The sequence below is a fragment of the Phalacrocorax carbo genome, chromosome 2, assembly GCF_963921805.1.
Source record: "Phalacrocorax carbo chromosome 2, bPhaCar2.1, whole genome shotgun sequence".
Lineage (NCBI taxonomy): Eukaryota > Metazoa > Chordata > Aves > Suliformes > Phalacrocoracidae > Phalacrocorax > Phalacrocorax carbo.
The window spans coordinates 20,006,358-20,029,557 of NC_087514.1; the positions used below are offsets into that span (position 1 = coordinate 20,006,358).

General features: G+C 37.1%; 1 protein-coding gene across 1 annotated transcript in view; it reads left to right on the forward strand.

Annotated features, from left to right (window-relative positions):
• NUDCD1 (NudC domain containing 1) overlaps positions 1–23,200 on the forward strand; it is a 51,780-nt gene that overhangs the window by 11,659 nt on the left and 16,921 nt on the right. The window contains exons 3-6 of the mRNA XM_064442218.1: positions 7,474–7,659; positions 10,760–10,943; positions 15,129–15,314; positions 17,899–18,106. Coding sequence (XP_064298288.1) covers positions 7,474–7,659; positions 10,760–10,943; positions 15,129–15,314; positions 17,899–18,106 — 764 coding nt within the window. The remainder of the gene's footprint in view (positions 1–7,473; positions 7,660–10,759; positions 10,944–15,128; positions 15,315–17,898; positions 18,107–23,200) is intronic.

Genomic DNA, 23,200 nt, shown 5'->3' on the forward strand with positions numbered 1-23,200 from the left:
TCTGACTTTTGGAATCATTTTGGTTGACATAAGATTAATTAGATTGTGCCAGTGTTAAGTAGAAGGAATCTTTAAATGAGTTGGGTAGAGGAGAAAGTCTTTAATCTGTTGTTAATCAGATGATTCAGAGTGATTGTATACTGCTGAGATGTTTAAAGTTTATGGAGTCTCTTCATACCGTTCTCTCTAGACTCCAGAGAGCATTTTGCCCTGCAGTCCATAGAGTACTGTCCTAAACTTTTTTCATTGCTGTAACTTACTATATGTAATTTTTATGTTTGGAAAGGAAAATATCCATTGTCATGCTACCAAGGAATTAGACTTGTAACCCTGTGGGACAAAAGAAAACACAGGGCAATGTATGATTTTTCAGAGTGTGGCTGGCTTACTCTGTGCAAAGTTCTGGAAGTGGAAATTACTAGGCCAGGGCTAAGCTAAGAAAAATCCTGAAATGGTAGTTCTAGATTTTTCAGAAAATACAGGTTTCCAGAGGATGGTAGGTTGAGAACTGAAGCTGCAAAATAGTTTCTTTACTTTTCCTAGAACATAGAAGCAGTTGGAGCCTTTGGCAGACTTTTGCTGAGACAAAATAATCTTCTGGGACTTTTTCCAGATCTTTTGAGGTCATCTGGATTCCCAGTAGGAATATCTACAAGAAAGAATTTTGTCAGGGAAAGCCTTCTGTTGAACAGTGGCTTGTCACAGTCTCATTTTTTGGTTGGTTAACCTTGGTTGGCTGCCATACACCCACCCAGATGCTCTCTCACTTCCCCTCCTCAACAGGATGGGGACAAAATGAGACCGAAAAGCTCATGGGTTGAGATGAAAACAGGAAGATCACTTACCAATTACCATCACAGACAAAACAGATCTGACTTGTGGGAAATTAATTTAATTTATTGCCAATAAGAAAATAGAGTAGGACGATGGGAAACAAGGCCATACAAAGCTGCTGCCAGGAGCTTGCTCTGGCATGGGCTTTCCATGGGCTGCAGGTGGATATCTTCCCCACTGTGGTCCTCCATGGGCTGCAGGGGGACAACCTGCTTCCCATAGTCTTCACCATGGGGTGCAGGTGAACCTCTGCCCCACACCACCACCTTGGCTGAGGGGCTCAGCTGTGCCCTGCAGTGTGTCCATTGGAGCCAGTTGGAAGTGCCTTGGGTCCAGCACGGGGCAGCTGCAGCCTCTCCTCACAGAGGCCCCCCTGCAGCCCCCGCTGCCAGCACAGCACAGACACCCAATACGTTCCTTTATTAGGAGGGCACTAGGGTGTGTAAATTTCTTTCATAGCAGATGAACTAGAGCAAGGATTTTACAACAGACAGTAATTTGCATTTTTATAAGCAGTAAATTGAAATAATAAATATTCTTCCCTAGGACTGCTGGGTCCATTGGCACCTTCAAGAAAATGGCACTTGGTTAATACTGTGTCACGAGTTTCAGTTCCACCAGACTCTGAAATAAATAACTGCCACCTTGTGTCCTAATAAGCAACACAGTGCTGTTTTGCAAAGGAAACATGTTTGCATATGTATAAAAAGGAGCGTGTTTCCAGAAGCATCAACAAGGTGTCTCATTACAAATGTGCCTGGCTGTACATAAGTCAAATGTATATTACAAATAATATTGTTTTCAGCCAAGTATAGCTTACAAGTTAGCGATGGCCACAATTAAAATTAATGTCAGTCTTCTCTAAAACAGAAGATGAAACAGGTTAATGTGTATCCTAAATCCAAAGTGAAAGAACACATAGGCTTTCTAACACATAGTTATTTCTAGTTCTGCTTCCTATTTCTGTTGCAATTTTGATTCTAGTATAGCGGTGTGCTGCTTATCCATAAATCACAAATTATCCCTGCAACTTCGGTGTTTAGAAAGATGTATCTTGCCACTTGCTCAGAATCAAACGTAACTGAAAAAGAAGTGTGATCAACATGAGCAGTTTTTCTAAGCTGATGATGGGTATTCAAGTGGGTTGTTTTATACCAGGTTGAGAAAGTTGTTACCCGAACTTGACTGAAAATGCTGTATAAAAGCTTTAACATTCTTCTATTATAGTTGTCGGATTTCTTTCATTCAATAAGCCAGCACTGATACTTTGTTTTAAAGACCCAATGGGTAGCATAGTGACAGGATTACTGAATTGGGGTTTTTGGGGTTATGGTTTTTTTTGCATCTGACTTGACTTTTGTAATTGCTTGATGTTTGTAATACCGGAATATATCTGGAAAATAATTCAAAGTTTTCTCCTCCAGCAGTTAAATACTTGGACTTGATTTCTGAGCCTTCAGCTGTTCTTGCAAGAATGACTTTGTTTCTTTTTATATTCAAATAATGGAATTGAGAAATTATGGCAACCGTAGCTCTTCTCACAATTAAAAACCTTAACAGTATCTATATATTCATCTTTCTGAATTCCAGTAAGAATTAGCTGCAGAGTGCTGTTTCCATAACTTTCAGTTAACTTAAATTCAGAAGAACTGTTAGTGGCGCCAGAAACAATATGAGAATTCTGTTTGAAACAAGTCAGAATAAGGAAGCAGATCAAGAACAACATGTTGTGTTGTTCTGTAACATAACTATAGTATCTCAGCATGCCCTCATACTTCTGACGTAGGGGGCTACTGTTAACCCCTGTTAACCAGCTAGTGAACACTGAAAACATAAATATAAAGCAAAATATAAAGCAAATATAAAAATATAAAATATAAAGCAAATGTGACACAGAAGGGTTTTGAAGACAGGTTTTGTTTCAGCTTCAAGTAAGTCCATCCTTTTCATTGTCGGACCGAGATTAGAGACTGTTCTAGTAAATGCCTAAAGTTAAATTAGTGAATGGAAAGGTTATGAGTAAGAGCATTTCCTTTCTTGCTTATTGAGAGGGAGGCTTTGTAATGTTTAATGAAGATAATACATTTCCTGGAAAAAAAAAGTGAAAAATTGAGTCCTGACATTCCTGTTCAGTGCTGATAAATCTGATGTGGGCTTTAGAAGATTAAATGGTTGATAGTTGATTTTTTTCCCCTTAAATTTCATCCAAAACTATTTGAAGATTCACTTGACAAAAGTGTGGTCTTCTGTAATGTTACATGGTATAGCCCTGTACATTGCTGTTAACAAGACTGATGTTTCACCTTTCCGTGATAGGATGCATGGGATTTTGATTCTCCGCCCCCCCCCCCCCCCGCCCCAGGCACAGTAGTGTTGCAATTTGCTACTTACAGCAGAACACTTTTATTGTAGAAAATGCCTGTCAGTGAAACCTTAAAGTTAAGTAAAAGATGAGAAAGCCAAAATTCTTTGTATCTAGTGTTTGTGGGATTTTTGTTTTGTTTGTGTTTATTCGTTTTTGGGCTTGGGGTTTTGTTTTGGTTTTGTGTTTTGGGTTTTTTTAATTCTTTCATTCTCCCCTCCTGAATGTGTTATAAATTAGTGAAATAGTTCAAGGGGTGTAGTGATGCAACTCAGTCTACAATGTGACCCTGAATACTTTCAATAATTAAAAATAAAATTTGCATCTTTACCATTGCAGGTTTCATAAAACCCCTTGTGCCTTTTTGTAGTACGCAGTAATCTCTAATGTGAATTCAGGTAGGCCCAAAAGGCAAGTGGGCTGTTTGTCATCTGGTCTTTTTTGCTGTTGCTTCTTAAAATGGTACTTACCCAAACCCAGTTTATCTTGCTCACCTTTATCTTGCTCACATGTTTTAAATGCACATCTGATTTTAATACCATCTGGAAAATATGAAGGATTTGAAATCCCCTCAAATACAGTGTTCTCAACGGATGAGTCCACAGCATGCTTTGCATGCAGGCATGTGCTCTTTCTGTATTGCATCCACATGCACAAGTGCAAAGGAATTTTTAAAGATGGTGCTTTGTATGTATATTTTTTACTGCCTTATTGCATAGATCAGAATGACGGAGTTTCTTTTACTAGAAGTAGATATCTATATAGGTAATTTCTCCCGCACAAGCTATCCATTGCTTGAGTGAAGATAGAGAGATAGGACATGCTTAGAAAATACAATAATTTGTGGCCGAAGTTTCAGGGCCTGTGATGAGAGGCTGTTTTTAATCTGATATTTTTTCACTGCTGTTTCTTAGTCTCGTGCCCACCCTTACTGTAGGAAGAGAATGCTTTTTGTGTGGCACAGAATAGATAAATACTTGTTTTCCCTGCCCCAGGTTTTCAATACAAAAGTATGCTTGTTTGTTTGTGTTTCCTTTTACATACTAGTAAATATCTTCAAAACTGTTCTTGTAATGTTTTTCTTTCAAATTCTGTTTTTCTATTTTAAAAAATGTATTTCTTCTTAAATATCTTTTCATTTTAGTAACACTAATGCTGATTTTTAGTAACAAGGGAAGAATTTCCTTAATGTTAAGCAGAGTTTTCTGATTTGTGGAGCGTATAAAATAATTGTAGATCAACTGACTGGAAATGAGCCTAGTAAAATAAAACAGAAAATAGTTTAATTTGCTCTATGACCATTAGTTGTGTTCTCAACATAGTCTATTTGTTGTTGGATTAACAAGATAGGTTGGGTCTGAAAAGGGAGATAATGATCTCTAAAGGTTGGTCAGGCACCTTCCCCCCCCCCCCCCCAAGATAATTGTTTATTTGTTCAAATATAGGTACAGTAGGTTCAAATAGGTATACTGGCTTGCAAAATATCTGTGAAACCTGTTGCATTTAGTTTTGTTTTATTTATCATATTAAAAAAACTCTCTGAGAGGTGAGGGGAAAGGACCATAACTTCATGAGAAATGTTTCTTTAAGATACAGAACAGAAATAACAGGAATTGGGGCTTTTTTTGTTATTACTGGAAGACCTTTTTGGAGACCTCATCAGATCCTGAAGTGTATGAATCATTATAAGGGGTGAAGTGGTGATTTTTTTTTAATTTTAATTATATTGTTAGTGTCCACCATTTGTTTTAGAATCATAGAACAGCCCAGGTTAGAAGAGACCTCAAAAGATCATATGGTCCAACCTTCCCATAGGAAAAGGAGCTTAGATGAGAATTATCTAGCTTGCTGTCCATTTGCGTCTAGAAAACCTCCAGTGGTGGGGACTCGTACCGTGTCTCTGGGGAGGTTGTTCACGTCATTGGTTGTTCTCACTGTAAGAAAAATTCTCTTATGTCGAGATGAAACCTCTCCTGGTACAACCTTTATGCATTGCCCCGTGTCTTCTCTATATAACTGATTGTGAAGAGAGAGACACCCCTCTCTTTGTAGCTGTCCTTTAAGTACTGGAATACTGTGACGAGGTCCCCCACTGCATCTTCTCCAGGGAGACAAGACCTAACTCCTTCAATCATCCCCCATAGGGCAGGTTCTCCAGCCCTTTGATCGTCTTCATGGCCTTCCTTTGGACCCTTTCCAGTCTGACCATGTCTTTTTTTCAGTTGTGGGGATCAGAACTGGACACAGTAGTCCAGGTGAGGCCTGACAAGTGCTGAGCGGAGTGGGATGATCCCATCTTTATCTCTCCTAGTAACACCCCTGTGGATGCAGCACAGGATCCGATTTGCCTTTGTGGCTGCAGCAGCACACTGCTGGCTCATGATCAGCTCGTCGTCCACCAGGACCCCTGGGTCCCTTTCAGCAAAGCTGCTCCCCAGACACACATATCCTAGCCAGTACTGGGCTTTTTGGTTATTCTGCTCTAGGCGCAGGACCTTGCACTTTAACTTCACAGTATTCTTGCTACCTTACTCTTCCAGGCTATCTGGGTCTCTCTGCAAGATGGCTCTCCCTTGTGACATGTGTACCTCATCACCTAGTTCAGTGTCATCAGCAAATGTGGTGAGGGTGCTTTCAACCCCATCATCCAGGTGATTTATGAGGATGTTGAACAGCTTGGGGCCTGGTGTCGATCCCTGGGGGACCCCGCTTGTGACAGGCTGCCAGCCTGTTTTATTTAGCACCTACTTAGTTCAGTTGAAAAACCTCAAGCAATTAAGTTCTATTTCAGTTATTTGAAAAATTACAAAGTAGAGATGTGACTGTGGTGTTGCTGAATCTCCAGGCTGCATATTAGGTTTTTTTCTAAAAATATTTTGGTTGTGCTTTTAACGCCGCAGCCTGATCTGCTTAGTAAGTAGCCAATCAAGCTGTATTTCTGATAAAGCATGTCCTGACCGTTTTTTAAACTGTGATGCCAAGTTCTTCTCAAATCATGAAGATTTGGTCAGATTTTTTGTTTTTTTTCTAGCAAGCCTCTTAGATATTCAACCCACAAAAGGGAGGTAAATTGTAGTCCTAAGCAGGCAGTGGTTTTGCTGGCATTCTGCAAGCCAAATAATGAACAGAATGTTACAAAGCCTTCTTATTCAGCAAAGAAAGGACTCTATGTAAGAGTGAAGGCGCAAGATAAAGACTAATCCCTAAAAGATATTCTGGAAGACATGCCTTTGTACTTTATAACAACTGTTGGAGATCCAATTTACAGCATGAGAGCTGTTTCTTCTGTTAGAATTATCAGGAAATGAAGAAAGCAACTCTGAACTAAAGCAGGAGTTCTGAGAACAATACTGGAAATATAGATGAAATTGATAATCTAACATCAGTCAGGCTGATTACTGTACAGTTTATACAGCAGGAAGTACTGGACTTTTCCTTTTTTTTCTTCATAAAATTTAGCCATATGTATCTTTTTAAAAAATCCATATATTTCTATTATTCACTGGAGAGTTGTATCATCTATGTACTTTGTTCACTTTAGTCTCTCTGTTTATTCATGCTCAAAAACTGTCTATGCTTGTAGTTTGGCTTTAAAACAAAAAAGACTGCAGTATGCCACTGATACAGTATGCTAAGTAAATTTATCCTGATGAGTAGTATAACTATAATGTGACGGGAAAGTTATTTGCAAATATGATATGAATTAATACAGCTTTCCTCTGCTAGCTAATCACAATTGTTACTTCTCTAGCTTACTGAATAAAATAATCACTCTAGGAAAGCTGAGAAATGATATATCAGCTTGAACATACAAGTAATATAAGAGAGTAGGCTGAAATTTTTAATTTAGAAGTGAGGTTTTATGAACCAGTTTGAGTACAGTTTTAAAGTCTCCACATTTTTACTGGGACTAGAATTATTTGAGGTAAGTGATTAATTACATGGGAATGCTAGGGGAGAAGAAGTGAAAAGCCTTTTTTAATGCAAAGTATCATTAGTGCTGTAAAATGGAAGGAAAAAAAACGAGTGCTGAAATATCAATTATAAAACAGTGATGTTTCTGTACATAGAACCCAACTCGATGATGAAATACCACCACCTTTTCCACATATGTGGGAATGATGCTTTCTACCCACTTTTTTACCAAATTTGCTCAACTGTATAAACAAACTGGTGAATTGCTGCTGAGTTTTGTTAATTTCTCTTATTTTTTAATTTCTCTGTAATACTTCCTGAAATTGATAAATACTTCTTAGTGCATGACTGTGTGCTTACAGGACACTGCTCTACAAAAACCAAGAGAAGTTTTCAGGCTACCTACAGACTTGACAGCTTATGATAATCGCCTTTGTGCCTCAATACACTTCTCATCTTCCACATGGGTTACCCTTTCTGATGGTACAGGAAGACTGTATTTAATTAAATCAGGCAAGCGTGGAAACGGTGCATCTGAAAAGTGGGAGGTAAGTTGTGCAATAACATATCTAAGACTTTTACATCTACCAAATCATTCTTATTCTTGCATCATATGAGAATTGCTTGTATGTAATGTGAAGAATTAAGCTTTATATCTTAACTCTGTAACAGTGATATAGGATTGTGTTCAGGTATAGAAATCATTGATTTTTATACTAATGACTAAATTAGTGATTTCTTTATGCACAAAATACCTAAAACTCAAGTCTTTGAAAGGGAATAACCTTCTGACTGAAGAACAATTTAAGGAAAAGTGAGCGTTTCTAAATAGCTGCTTAAGTGCTTGTCTAGCAGAATTTTTTCTAAAAAACATTTCCCCTTTCCCTTCCTTATTCACACATGTCTGTCTAGGATTTTTTTACCCCCCCATCTTTTATTGTTTCCTATTTCACCTGGCCTGTGGAATATGTATTTTTTTTTAAGAAGTCTGAAATTATTGTCAACCAAACTAAAATTTACTTTCATTTTTAAGGTAGGAGATTTCTCTCGTGTGATGTTTGTCTATGCGGATGTAATTGTGTTTGAAATATTCACCATTTAATTTGCCCCATCTTAAAAACGCATCCACAGAGACTAGAATAAAACTTAAACAAAACTGTTGATTAAAAAGCTTTGATAAGTAACCCTGATGGTTACCTGCAGAGCAGGTATGACGTAAGCAATATTATTTCCACCTCTCTGGTAGGGAAAATCTTCATACTGTCCACTTAGCTCTGAAAAATGATTGGTGCTTAATATTTTTACTTAAAAATGTCCGTTGTAACTGAAGTACATTTTTGTGTTTCTCATGATTAAATTGTTTACATAATTAATTCTTTTAATTCTTGAAAAGGAGCATTTTTTTGTATCCACGTCGAAATTATCTTACTACACTAATAATGGTATTGGTTATCCTGTTTGGACACAAGAAATATAATTAAGTTACGTTTCTGCCTGAGCTACTGAGTATCATGGTCTGTGATTAGTTCCTCTTTGTTAATGAAAGATGAATCTGGTATAAAGCTCCCACATTTTGCATCTATTTTCTTTATTAGAGGGCAGTTTCTTAAGGAATCAAGGAGGCTTGAGTATTGGCAGGAACTCAGGTATATGTCCTGAAGTGAAAGATTTTTGTATGGTTCATTAGTTCCTTCCCCTACATCTTTTTGAGAGTTCAGTAACTAGGAAATTGGTGATCCTGTACTTTAGATGGTTGATAATAAACACCAACTGGTTTTTATTCTGTTCTGTGTGAGATAACAAAAACACGAAATTAATATGTCGAGGTTCTGTCACCATTCCAATCCACTTTCTGAGTATTTAGAGCACCCAGTGGCTTACAGTGATGTTAACATCCCAACCCCATAAATCCTCAGACCTCATCAGGTTTCAGTTACAACAGCTGGATTGAGCCTAGACTCTTTCAGCCGCTGCAGCTTGAATTCCTTGTCATTTATTCTTTCATTTTCATGTGTTAATGTTCTAGCAAACAAAGAATGTTTTATTTCTTCTTCTTCACTGCTGTTTGGATTCGTTTTGTTTTTGTCGTCATGGGGTTTTTGCTGAGTGACTACTTTTTTGAGAAAAGCTGAAATGTATAGTTTCTAGAATTAAAACTTCCAGCTATGGGTACCAACTGCTTAATGTTTCAAGCTACAAGATGTGCAGTCCTTCTGTATGAAATTATTTCATGTTTACAGTGGTAGTTATTAGCCTTTGTGCTGGTTTTGTCTGGGATAGAGTTAGTTTTCTTCACAGCAGTTAGTATGGGGCTGTGTTTTAGGTTTGTGCTGGAAACGGTGTTGATAATGCAGAGATGTTTTCGTTACTGCTGAGCAGGGCTTACACAGAGCCAAGGGCTTTTCTGCTTCTCACAACACCCCACCAGCGAGTGGGCTTGGGAGCACAAGGACTTGGGAGGGGACACAGCTTGGGACAGCTGATCCCAACTGACCCAAGGGCTATCCCACACTATATGACATTGGGCCCAGCATATAAAGCTGGGGAAGAAGGAGGAAGCAGGGAACATTTGGAGTGATGGCGTTTGTCTTCCCAAGTAACTGTTACATGCGATGGAGCCCTGCTGTCCTAGAGATGGCTGAGCACCTGCCTGCCCGTGGGAAGGGGTGAATGAATTCCCTGTTTTGCTTTGCTTGTGTGTGAGGCTTTTGCTTTACCTGTTAAACTGTCTTTATGTCAACCCACGAGCTTTCTCACTTTTACCCATTTGGATTCTCTCCCTCATCCCACTGGGGGAGTGAGCGAGCGGCTGTGTGCGGCTGAGCTGCCAGCTGGGGTTAAACCACAACAGTAATATTTATGTACTCTGCCTACCTAGTCCCATCCAAATATGGATGGACTTTTCCAAACTGTATACATAAAAAACTTCTAACCTGAGCTCCTAATCATGAATATCGTACTCCTTCATTTAGTTATAGATTTTTGTGTCTTACTCCGCTTCATAAAACTTTATAGAGAAGGAAAATTTAATGTCTTTGTGAAGATCGTTGCCAAATAAAGAGAGCCTCCTTCCCCTCAGTACTGATTGATGATTAAGCACTTGCACCAATGCACTGGACCTTTTTATCTTCTTGTTTGCACATGTCAAGGTCTACAAAGATTTTAACGATGTTGGTGAGTCTAGAGACGTAGTGAGGGCCTTGGTGAAATGGTTACATTTTCATCTTGAGTGTGAGACTATTTTTCCCCAGTTGATATATGCTGGTAAATACAGCACGTTGTTTGTTTTATGGATTTACATCATAGTTTATGGATCCTGCTCTGTTCATCAGTTTTTGTACTTCTACTTACTGTAGTAGTAAACAGCCATGATGCAGATCATTTTGTGGATCTTTTTGCTCTGTGTAAGCAGCCCTTATAATGATTTTATATTATAAATAATAATAATTAAAGCATTTCAGAACAGTGGCTTGATAGCCAAGGGAGGAGGAACAGGAATGTGTGACATTCATAGATTCATATTGGCAGAGAGGTTTTTGGGAAGCAAACTTCAAGTGATTTGACATTCACTGAAGCCTTTCACTACTTTCTGAGAATGAGCAAGACTTCCAGTTTTAACTGACTTTTTACTGCAATTTTTTCTTCTAGATTGTGTTTAATGAAGAACTAGGAAGTCCGTTTATTATAGTACACAGTGTTTCATTTGTAAAATCTGATATGCATTCAGTAGCTGTGCTGCTGCTTAGGGTGGAAAAAGATGAACTGGACACAAAAGGAAGTGGATTTCATATTACCTTGGAATGGATTACAATTGCAGAGATAAGCAAAGAGGGTGAGTGTTTTATTTTTATATTACTGGTGAGTAATTATTTTTATTTTAAATCATGCTTTAATTTTTTTGTCTTAGAAGTTGATTGTTCCTCAGGTTCTGATATTTCCTTTCTCCAAAACTTCAGCTTGGATTTTACGTAGGTAATTTTTTCTTATATTTTGAGATCAAGTTATCAGTTTGTCAGACTTTACTTCTTCCTGTCTTCCAAATGTTTGTCAGAATTTAAGTTTTACACATGTGTGGTTAATGCTTTGTGATGTTATGAAATGCAATTCCTGTTTAGCTTGATCTTGTAAAATCAAGGTTCTACAGAATTATTTCTAACTAATGTCTGTTTTACTTTTCAGAATGTTGTACAGCTGGATATGGGTTTTTGTTTGGTTATGTTTTGGGTTTTTTGTTGGATTTTTTGTTGGATTTTTTGTTTTTTTAGCCTCCAGTTAACAGTGTAGTGGGGCTGGAATTAGTATGAGATAAATTTAAGAACTGTAGCGTAAAAAGTAAATACTACATATAGTAGGTTTTCCTACAATAAAAGAGTATGCAGTTATTCAGTTAATTTTAGACCAACACATTAAAAACATACTGGTTACTGTATTAGTAGCAAACTACAAAAACCAACAGCAATTTTTAACGTGTACTTTACAATCAGCATGGTATAGACTGGACAAACTAATATTGAGAGCAGATGAATCAATGCTGTGACTAGAAACTGTTATTATCTCAAACCCTTCATGTTCCACGTTGGGCGCCAAAAATAGACTGTCGTGGTTCAGCCCCAGTCGGCAACTAAACACCACGCAGCTGCTCACTCCCCCCCCACCCCTGTGGGATGTGGGAGAGAATCGGAAGAGCAAAAGAACTTGTGGGTTGAGGTAAGCACAGTTTAATAATTACAATAAAAATAATAATTATAATTATAATAATAATGACTATGATAATAACAAAAATAATAATATAATAAAATGGAAAAGTGAAAAAAATAAAAGAAAAAAACCAGAAGCACAAACGATACAACTGCTCACCACCCACCAACTGACGCTGCCCGTCCCCGAGCCACCATTCCTTCCTCCCCCGGCCAGCCCCTCCCAGGTAACATACTGGGCATGACGTTACATGATATGGAATATCCTTTTGGCCAGTTTGAATCTGCTCTCTTGGCTGTGCCCCCTCCCCTCCCGGCTCCTGGTGCACCCAGCAGAGCCTGGGAGGCTGGAAAAGTCCTTGACTAGTACAAGCACTACCCAACAACAGCCAAAACATTGGTGTGTTATCTCAACATTATTTTCATACTAAGCCCAAAGCACAGCACTAGGCCAGCTGCAGTGAAGAAAATTAACTCTATCCCACCTGAAACCATGACACTACTAATTAATGTATTATCCTAATAAAGTTCGCAAAGGGTAATTTATGTGTTCAGTATGACCACACACACATTAAATATCATTATTTCCATAAAGGATACAAGATCCCTTGCTTCACCATCCGATTTAAAGATGTATGGATTAAATTAACTTACTTTTTTGGGAAGGCTGTGGTATGGTCTCAGTCATTATCTTCCAAAAAGTAGAATTGTGATACCAATAGAAACAAGATCTTTAACTGCTTGAACTAAAGCGGTTGATTGCATACTGCAATGCTACTATCCAAATGTTCCTCAGTCTCCTACATATATAGTATGGAAAGGACAAAGAGTGGCTTTATTCACATTGTCTGTTGACACCTTAGGTGATGGAAATACTTTTGAGAGCACCAGAAAGCCATGTGAGATTGCCTTATGCTTTTGTGGCCAGCTCAACAAGAGAAGGAAATTTCTGAACATTACTGGTTATGTCTCGTAAGAAAAATTAAATGAATAATACTGCCAGACTAGAACAGAAGACCGTTGCTTAGAGAGAGCACTAACATAAACTTTTATTACATTTTATAGTACTTTATATCTTCATAAACAAATTCTTTTCTACAGTGTGTTTTTTCTAACTTAAGACAAATGTTCATGGAATGAAACTTTTTCCAAAAAGTGGATTTAAAAATCTTTCCAAAAATCTTGCCAGTTCTCCAGCGTTTCCAAGGAACAGTCAAAATTTTTGTAATTACAGTCAGCAGAGTTGTAAATAATAAGATTCAAAGCAAACTTTAATTATGAAGAGAGAAGTAAGTTTTGATTTCTTGTAAATAAACATCCTGCAAATCAGAGTGATGTATGAACCAGTCTCGAAGGTAAAAGCTGTTCTGAGGAATTACAATACTTTATATCCTCTTTCATCAGTAGGCAGTTGCTATGCTTAACTTCTCATGAAACTCTGCCTGTGGGTGCAGTTTATCAAATCAGATTGTAGTAAAAATAAGCTATTTCTCAAATTACCAAAATTTATGCTTCATCAAAGCAAAGCCTTAAAATGTGGTGACATCTCTTGACACCAAGAGCTGTGAGAGTCTCTGCTATGTCTGATTGCCTAGACAAAGTCATCACACCTACCACTATTGTACTACCAAAGAACAAAAATTAGAAGCATAAAAATAAATCTGAATGGAAGCAGGGGTTAGGTCTGTTCATGTCTTGTGTGGTACTTCAGAGGACTGTGAAAAAGATACACCCTTTTACAGTTTGTTGTTTTCTTTAGTTAGGTAATGTTTTAGGAATCCTCAATGTAAAAGCTTGACATGAAAAACCACCATGCTGCTTTATTAGACTCAGAAAATGTTACATCCTTAGCTTTCTTCTGACCACCTTTACAAGAAAAATTGTGTAATATAAACATACCGAAAAGATCCTAAAGACTTGCCTAAAACATTTAAAGGTGTTCATGATTGATTGAAAATACTCTACAAAAGGTTTGGTTGCACAGGACAAGCGTGAGGTTGTAGAGCGTTTTAATAAGTGAACAAATGCTGTAAGAGAGACGTGCAAACAATTTTTGTATGTTTCAGTATACAGTTAAATTCGATCCGTTAAATAATAGCTTGTTCAAGGAGTGTCTGACTTCCCGCTACAACAAAGACATGCTCTTTTTGGTCACATATCTAAGCTGTGGTAATTTGTTAATTTTTAAAGCAGGTTACCCTGTTGCCTGGAGTCTTCTGGTTGTATAGCTCTCTTACTGTGTCTCTAATAAGAATGGTTGAATCTCTTCAATTACTATCCATACCACACTGTCCAAATTTTTTAGGAAAAAGGAGGGGGCTTTGATTAACACCACTGACTACCAGAATTACATTATAGTCCGGTTTTACTCTTTACTCCACTTCTTGCTTTGCATACAAGGTAACCAGTTCAGGGGACCAAAATTACACCTGGCTTATCCATTATTATCTGTATTCTTCTATGACTTAGGTGTTTCTCTAAACTTAACATTGAGGTCAAACAGGAACACATTTTGGAGTACTAGAGTGGTTAGGTGACTTTTACCATCATAATCTGGTCTTGTCTAATGTCTCTGCTAATGAGTTTCCAGTTTCTTGCAAGTACAGCGATTTCTTTTAATGAGGAGATGAAGCATAAATGTGGAAAACTAAACAATGTGGATAATTTCATCACCTGTGACAATTTTATCAAGTTGTTAGGTTTTTGCTAAAAATCCATTTGTACAATCTGTTTTTATTCAGAATTTGTTCAGTTACTGAGGACTCTGGGGGCAGTAAGATTCTAATGGAAAAAGAACAAACGTTGTCCTAGAACACATCACCTTACTGGCATTTTAAGTCATTGGTTCTCGTGTGATTGGGAGCACAGCAGGGAATGGCATGGGCCTTGATGCCGGTAGCTAACACCTGGGACCTCCCATTTAAAGGGCAATGTTTTACAAAAGTTGAGGAAGATGGGCATTTTCCATTATGAATAAAGTGTCACCATGAGCTATTTCATCGCTTCTCAAGTTTTTACAGCCGCACAGAAAGAATTTGGAAAACTTGTTTGTATCGAGGCTGTGAGTAGTTTTGTGAATTGCTGGGCTGCCTGTGATCAAAGCAGCCATCATAAGAAAAAAGGGCAATGTTAGATTAATTTTAGGATCTACATATTTAACAAACTCATTGGAAAACAGAATTCTGAGAAATTTCATTCTAAACTACGGTACTGTGATTTAACTGGTAGGATTGCTTAGTATTTTTAAGTGTAATGAGATTCTCTTATAATTTGTCTTCTAAAAAAATATTACTGCTAATAATTTTTTTTCAATTTTATAGGTGATCATAGGTATGAAACCTTTAAAAGGAGGGTTTTACAAGGAAAATCAGTACCCCACTATGCAGCAATAGAGCCGAGTGGGGATGGTCTAATGATTATTTCCTACAAACCATTCAAATTTATGCAAGATGAAGATGACAAATTAGAAGAAAATGATGATGCAAAAGCAACAAATGAAAAGACAGGTAAGACTTATCTGGCAGATTATGATAGGATACTCTCTCTTTTGGTTTAGAAAATAGCTTGCCAGTTTAGCATCTGTTTGGAAATTATAGCAGTAAGTGTTGGTCTTAATATCTGTCTTCCAGATTTACTTTTTTAAGGACAGATTGGCTTTTTTTGTTTGTTTTCACCCTGAGAAGTTGTATTGTGCATAAACCTATATGAGAAGCATTTTTTGGACAGGAAACACTTAGAGTTTTGTTGTCCTAAGGAAAATGATATTTTGCAAACAGAGCTATGCTAAGTGTTTGCTGGCAGTTTAATTGCTAAGATAGCACCTTAATTTAGGTATCTGGCTGAAGTACTCAAATTAAGAAGCCAATCTTCCTTGTTGAGAAGAGGCAGTGTAGCCCCCACTGACTTGCAAAAATGGTTGTTCATCAGAAAGCTCTTTGACATGTAATTTACTCCTGCCTTACTAAATTTAAAACAAAAAAAGAAACAAACCAACAAAACTTCTTCTTCCTAAAGAATGAGAATCCTCGTAATAGAAAAGGTTATCTTTTCTCCAGTGGGAAAGCAGTTCAGAAAAGATAATAAACTTCAACAAAAGGTACCCATAGTTTTTTTTCTTTGAGATCAAAACAAAATTAGGTATGTAAAAACCTAATAACAAAGTTGTTTTATCTTGAATACCACTGAAACCTGTAATATATATGTTTATGTAGTTATATTTTGTGGTTTCAGATTTGATTTTTGCTTCTGAATATGAGATATTGATCAATGGTAGTAACACAATCATTGTCAATGGTGTAGAAATCTGTTTGGGCAACAATACAAAAAGATCAACTTTCTGGAATGGATTAATGTGATTAATGTACATGTAATTATATTAAGAATAGCCTATACATATAAATCTTGAGGCAAAGGAGTTCTTCAGTGCGCTGAGCACCATAATGCAGTGTCTGTGCAGTTGTCGCCTGAATTAGCTATTCCAATGTTTTAAGGATTTTAAGAGCTTCTTGAGTTGTGTGCTAGGTGTGATTAAAAAAACACAGTAAAAAGTACTATATGGCTCTTAGCATAGCTCATTTCATGCATGTATGTGCACATATGGTGTTGCCAAATCTCAGAAATCTGTAATGTGTGGAGTACCGTTTGCAGCAATACCTTTAGAAAACCTCTCATGGCTCAAAAATCTAATGGTAAAGAAAGTACTGACACCTGAACCCCTAGTTATAGAGGGAAGTGTAATACCTCTATAAGAGAGAATTTGACTTTTCCTAAACCTAACGTAGGCTATAATTTTAATTGCATGGTTATATAAAATTGCAGGCATAATAGATATCAGATAATGAAACAAGATATGCCAGCAACAGAACTCTAATTTTTATAGGATTTTATAAAATAGATAAAGAAATATTAAGGTGGTTATGTTGTACGTCAGTATTTTGGTTTTTAATTTGTTCTTTCATAGTTTCCTCTGCACATGTTTGACAGCTTATGAGTAGGCTGTCTCAAAGACCGTGAAGAGGGGAAGTCTAAGCTACTTTTTTTGGTGTCATTCAGTTTTCATACAAATTAATATTTTTACTGTCAGAATCTGTGTCAAAGTTTAGAATTTTGAAGGCTGTCATATCTCAGATATTAATAGTTTCTGGGAAGTATATTTGTAGCACCTGTGACTGATCCATCACAAACAGGAAGCTCGTGGTAACAGACAACAAGGTAAGAGTCTTTCCAGAGGCACAGTTGCTTACATGAAGCTTAGATCAATTAAATCTTCTACTGTGCTGTGACAACTTGAGAGCTTCCAAAGGGTCTATCCATACTGTACTTTTCCTCTAAGTAGAAAGGTAATACGTACAAGATTGCTCTTTAGAAAATGAACACATCTGTATTTGTGTTTTCTGTGACCAGCTGTGCACTGTCCAATTGTGCTGTCATAGCCTTCCTTTTATATATACATTTCTCTTAAAAGGCCACTTCTTGTAGCAGTTTAATCATCAAGACAGACATCAGGCAGATTCTAGACCCAGAAGCAAAAGTCAGGCATTACCTCTGGGCCGGCAGTTTTATTTCACCTCCCTTAAATGAGGCAGATGAAGACTACTTGGTCTTCTAAAATAACTTGTGTTGAATAGTCAGTGTAGCTTCTGGCAAAATAGGTAAGAAAAAACGTTCACATCTCCGAATGGCCTATACTTCTGTGCATGCAGTAGCCTGTCAGTACCACTTATCCTGATGTCTCTTCAACCAAATTATTAGTCATTAATGTTTCAGTGTATTTAAGTACATTTTGTTTATCAATTTTGTATGCTACAATAAACTTTGTAATAGTTAATGCCCATTGTATAACTCCATCAGCCTATTTGAGTATAGACATATAAAGTCCTCTCCAAAGAAGGGACACAAATGAACTTGGTTGCTAAAAAAATGTTTCTCCATTTTATAAGCAGAATATATTTTATGTAAATTGTTCAGAGTGAAAGTTAATTTCCACTCTTCCACAAACTTCTATTCCACATCTCCCAGCGTTGCATGCTGTGGAATCCAGAACAGCATTTGTAATCTCGTTTGTATTTTTCTGTGTGTTTCCAATTGCAGACCCTCTCTATTACTGGCAGCAGACTGAAGATGATGTAACAATAACAGTTCACATTCCTCAAGACGTCACTAAAGATGACATAAAAGTACGCTTTTCCCCTGATAACATATGTGTTACACTGAAAGACCAGCCTCCTGTGATGGAAGGAAAACTCTATTCATCTGTGGACCATGAAAGCTGCACATGGATAATTAGAGAGAACAAAAGGTGTTGTATATGGGTTTTAGTTTTCCTATTGATAGGAAATGTTTTCAAAGTGTATACCATATCTCTGACTTCTGTCCCCTCTGGGAATGGATTCATTTCATGCTACACCCTGCATCCCTCTGTACAAGAATCTGTCTCCTCTGCTGAAAATAGTTCACTGGTTTTTGCAGTGCTGTCTCACAGTACTGTTTCTTTAGCTAATTGTGAAAGCAGTCCCCTTGCCTTACAGTTAACTTGCTTATAAGCTGCATGAGCAGCTATTTTCTACATAAGCATAGAAGATCCTTTCCAAAATAATAAATTCTTCTGTTTCAGAAAAAAAGTCATTATGTGTAACTGTCTGTACTTACAGCTATACCTGTACCAGTCCAGGAAATTAAGAGCTTCCACTACTGAGCTGTGAAGCTGAGTTCTTTCCAACATTAGGCTACACTGATGCTCATAATGTTAACTTGCACATACTGTTTTCACATACTTTGCCTGTGTTTATTGGCAGCCACAGTTAATGTCCTGTTCTAATATTGTCAGTAGCCTTTCTAAAATAGTATTTGGTGATACAAGCTACTGGAGGTTAACCCGTGCATGTCTGGATGACTACCTATCTGCATGACTACTGGATATTTTTATTCTCTTTGAGAATAATCTTATCCATTCCCTTCCAGTTGATCACAATGGAAAAGTGAATAGGTAAACTGTTAAATGATTTTCATAAAGACAGCGTATAATATAGTTATGAAACTTCAGTGATAAATTTGTAAGTAAATTCAGTAATATTTTGAAGTACTAAAGAAAAGCTTTATTTTTTTCCAAATAGCCAGAAAAAAAACCCCAGCTAACAAAACATTAAAAATAGCTTTGTAAGCAAAGTAAACTTAATTGGTTCAACAATATTTTTTCCCCTAAATTTTAGGATTGATTAGCCTGACTTTTACCCTGTTGTTTGTGTTAATAGTTTCTTTTCCAATTCTGCTTTCCACAAGCAGAAGCCTTTTTTGGTAATAATGTAACAGAAATTATTCAGGATTGACTTATAAATTCCTTATGTTTTCCTAATCCATTGTACATTATGTACATGATATAAAGTTAATCTGTGTGAACATGCTGTAGACCTGTAGAAATATTCATGGTTTTATTTGAGAAGTAATTTTTAGTTGTCTCTTTCTTTCTGAAATAAAGACACCAAAGAATGGAGAGGAGAAAAAAGAAAGAATTCCAAGCTCCCTACACCATAGTAAAATTTACTTTCTTTTATTTCAAACCTATTAGTTCTACAATTTTAGTTCTCTGGTAGAGAATTGCAACCTAATTCTGGACATCTAATTTTGCTTTCTACTTAGACTCTACATCATTAATAGAGCCCTTCAGAACCCTAAACTGATGTCAGTGACAAGATGTGTTCAACCATTGTTTTAAGGTTTTTTGTGGGTGCAAATTGTCTACAACATTTGCATTTGCATCAATAAAAATGCTTCATATCTGGAAGGTGACATAACTTCAGATTTATTACCACATGTGTTTCTGCACATGTGAAATCCCTATATATTTGGAAATGTACCCTTCTGAGTGTTCTCTTTGAGACTTGAAGCTAAAAGCTTGTGTTATAAGCCACTTTCTTTGTTGCAGTTAACAGAGGCGGTGAACGCTTACATGCACCATTTTGTCCTACCTTGTAGGACACGAACTGAGAGAACCGTTGAATGCTTAAATACTGCTGAACATACTTTTCTTGATCCTTCCACTTACAGAAGGGATTGAAAGTCTTTGCTCATCTTTGGCAGTTGTACTTCCCCTTGTGCTACCTGGTCAGAACAGCTAGAACTGAAGTGCCCTCTAAATGGTTCAAAGTAACACTTAAGTGGTGATGAATGAAATGCAGTATGTGCATTATGAAAAACAAGTAGTTGATCCACACTTCAATGATCTTGTTCTTCTTTGTACCCTAAGCCCTTGTTACCTGTAAATTACCTTGGAATTTGTATAGCTTCTCTTGTCAGTTGCACTGTGGGTTTCTGCTTGTCTACCTGAGGAAAGTGGGTTTGAAAGTCTGGAACAGACTAAACATTTTCTGCTCTAAGAAAATTTTCTGCTCTGTGATCGTATTTCTGAACGTTGAGAAGTTCATACAATTTACAGTCTGTAACTCAGCACATTGTTTATTTAACCTAGGGTTGTGTTTCATTATTTAGAAGTCTCATATTAGTCTTTCAAATGTCCAAGTAGGGATTTGTGTGTAAGTTCTCAGCTATCAGATATTGATATATGTAGTGTTATTGCAAGATAGAGTTGTCCAGATTCTTCAAGAATTCTGTTTGTACTGTCTGGGAATCTAGGCACCCAATTATTTATTCGCTACAGGTAAAGTATTCTAACCAGTGCTAGCCACCTATACATTTGGTAGTTGTTGTAGCTTTAGTTAATATCACAGATATTGTACTTAATAATAATCACAAAAGGAGTTCAGAGTAGTAGGAATGTCCATACTTAAATAAGAAAGAACTTAAATCAGTTGTTTTCCAGTGTGTTTTACAGTATTAAATTTGTGAGGTTCAATTTTCTTTTTTCTTAAACTTGTTAGAGGCCATATTTGCAGTAGTGGGCTAAAGGATGAAAAGTCAATCTTTTTTTAACGGGCTACCTCTGGTACTCCTTTTAAGATACAGAAGATACTCGCATGTAGAAGGTATCTGTGCTGGTTTCTTCACTTCAACCAAAATAAGACCATAAGCTGCAGCTTTATTCGTTGCTCTGTCAGAGCCCAATACTCTCTGATGAGGTTCTTTGAGATATTTCTGTGCATGGATGGTGTAATGATCAAATTTACTTGTTTGAAGGCAGTTGATGTTACATGGGATTTCTGATTTAGCAGAGTGATACAAAATACACTGAAAACTCAATACAAATGCAAGTTACGCTTAGCAAGATATAGCAATTGCAGTACACCTTTTAGTCACAGTACCAACATGATTCCCATTACCAGTCTCTATAATATGCTTATCTCCACAATGCTGAGCAGCCCCATTTGCTGGGCAGGAATATGTGCGTTGAAGCCAGCTCCAGCCCATAGCTCTCTTCCAAATTCTTTTGTTAGTTGTCTAGTTTTTGTACTCTGCCTGGGCTGAGCCACGTATTCACTCCTCCCATGCTGGTCTATCTAACACTTACTTGTCTGATGAACTTAAGGAGAAACATTTACACCACCAGTTGATCAACTCAACTGTTGGTAGCTGTTTATCTAAAACAAAGGCCACCCTTTGTGTTGAGATAAGGTCAGCTTCTTTGCATTATTCCCTGAGCTTCCTGGGCCCTTCCTCTTGCCCATCTCCACCAGGGATCTTCCACTGTAGGGATCTGTTCAGTGAGTCACGTTCCACCCCTTGGGGTTTAGTCTGCCACAAGCTCTGTGACATGTACACTGGTTGCAGACTGGAAGCACCTTGTGTTGATCGTTCTCTAAATGCAGAACCATAGTCCTGAACCAAAGAAATTATTTAAACATCAGATAAAGGATGGGGAAGAAGGATACAGGCTGATGGGGGAGGGGGAACACAAGGAAATGAGTTGATAAGTAAAACTGTGTGTCAAGTGTCATTGTTCAGATGTGGTTCATGATGGAATTTGTCTCGGATCTTCCAGTATGTAAAAAGAAAAGCAACAAGGTCTGTCAGTATATTCTACATATTTGGATATTTACTGCTTTTGCTCTCTCCTAGGATAAAGTAATGAGCCACTATTTCTTGAAACAAGCAGGTTTGGTTAAATGGTTGCTTAAAGAGTAATTTCCGTATATGGTGTCATCATGTGAAAAAATATAAGAAGAAAGGAGTTGTTTCTATGGAAATAGAGGTATTTCCTTTAAATAAGATAAAAATTAATTTTTCTCACTGGGAAAGTTTTGCAAATACTCTCTCATAAAGGACATAAACTTAGGAAAATACAAACATGCCTATATCACTAAGCAAATATATTTAGTGATAAAACCAAAATCCAAAACATAGCATCCCACTAGCTATGAACTCTATCCCAGCCAAAGCCAGTACATGAATGGAACAAAAATGCTTAAATCTTTTTACTAGATTTAAGGATCAAGAATTTCTTTGGTTAAGAAAACTTCGCCTTAAAGTTCCTAATGTATTAATGGCCAAAGTATGCCTCCTGGACATGGGACGGGGGTGGGGAGAATGCATTGGTTGTGTCCATTTCCAAGCCATTTTGAAATTTCTTCTGTTGTTCTCTGCTTGGCCTCTTGATTTCTAATACCAATCATTAATATCCAATATAGCTTTACTTTAAAGCACTATGGGTTCTGAAAAATATAAATACCACATAACAGTATTTGCTACTTACATTACAGTCCCTTTTGCATTTCCATAAACTAAACATATGAACTAAAAACTTTGAGTTCTTAGTTATTAACTCTTTGAGCTTTCTTTGATTAACAGTTACCAAATACTTGCTCTGAGGAAAAATGTATAGGTGTTGAAAGAAATTTCCAATAATCTAGTAGTGTAGAAGAGGTTCTTGCTGTGCATATGGCAATAAAATATGATTGTGCTGTAGTTAGTGATTTCTTCGGAAGAAAAATTATCCCCTTGACCATGCATATTTCTTAGAAATCTTGGTTTTGACTCCAGCAATTCAAGATTTGAATTCCAGTGTTATACCTTTGTAAAACAATATTTCAGTATGTCTTACCTTTGTTTTACAGTCAGTGTTCCTTTGGGGTTTTTTCCCCTTTTTGCTGTAAAGTTATTACTGTTTTTACAGGTTAGTTATTCTGAATACAGTATAGTGTAATGAAGGTAATCGTAAAATAGGAAAATTGCACTTTATTTTTTTTTAGCAGGTAGAGCCATAGAGGAGGGCAGGTGGTTTGCCTGATCTCCTTCACTTTTCAGTATCTAATACCCTTTTTATCAGAGTGTATGCACTTCAGTTTTCTGTCTCAGAGGCCCAGTTCAAGAAGTTATTTCTGAATACATGAAGCTTATTGATATGAAGAAAACCCTGTAACTTTTTGTCTAGTTCAGATCTGTCCTAGGGTTTCTGTTAGGCATTTGTGGTCCACAGAGTTTCCTGCAGGGTTTCCAACTGAGT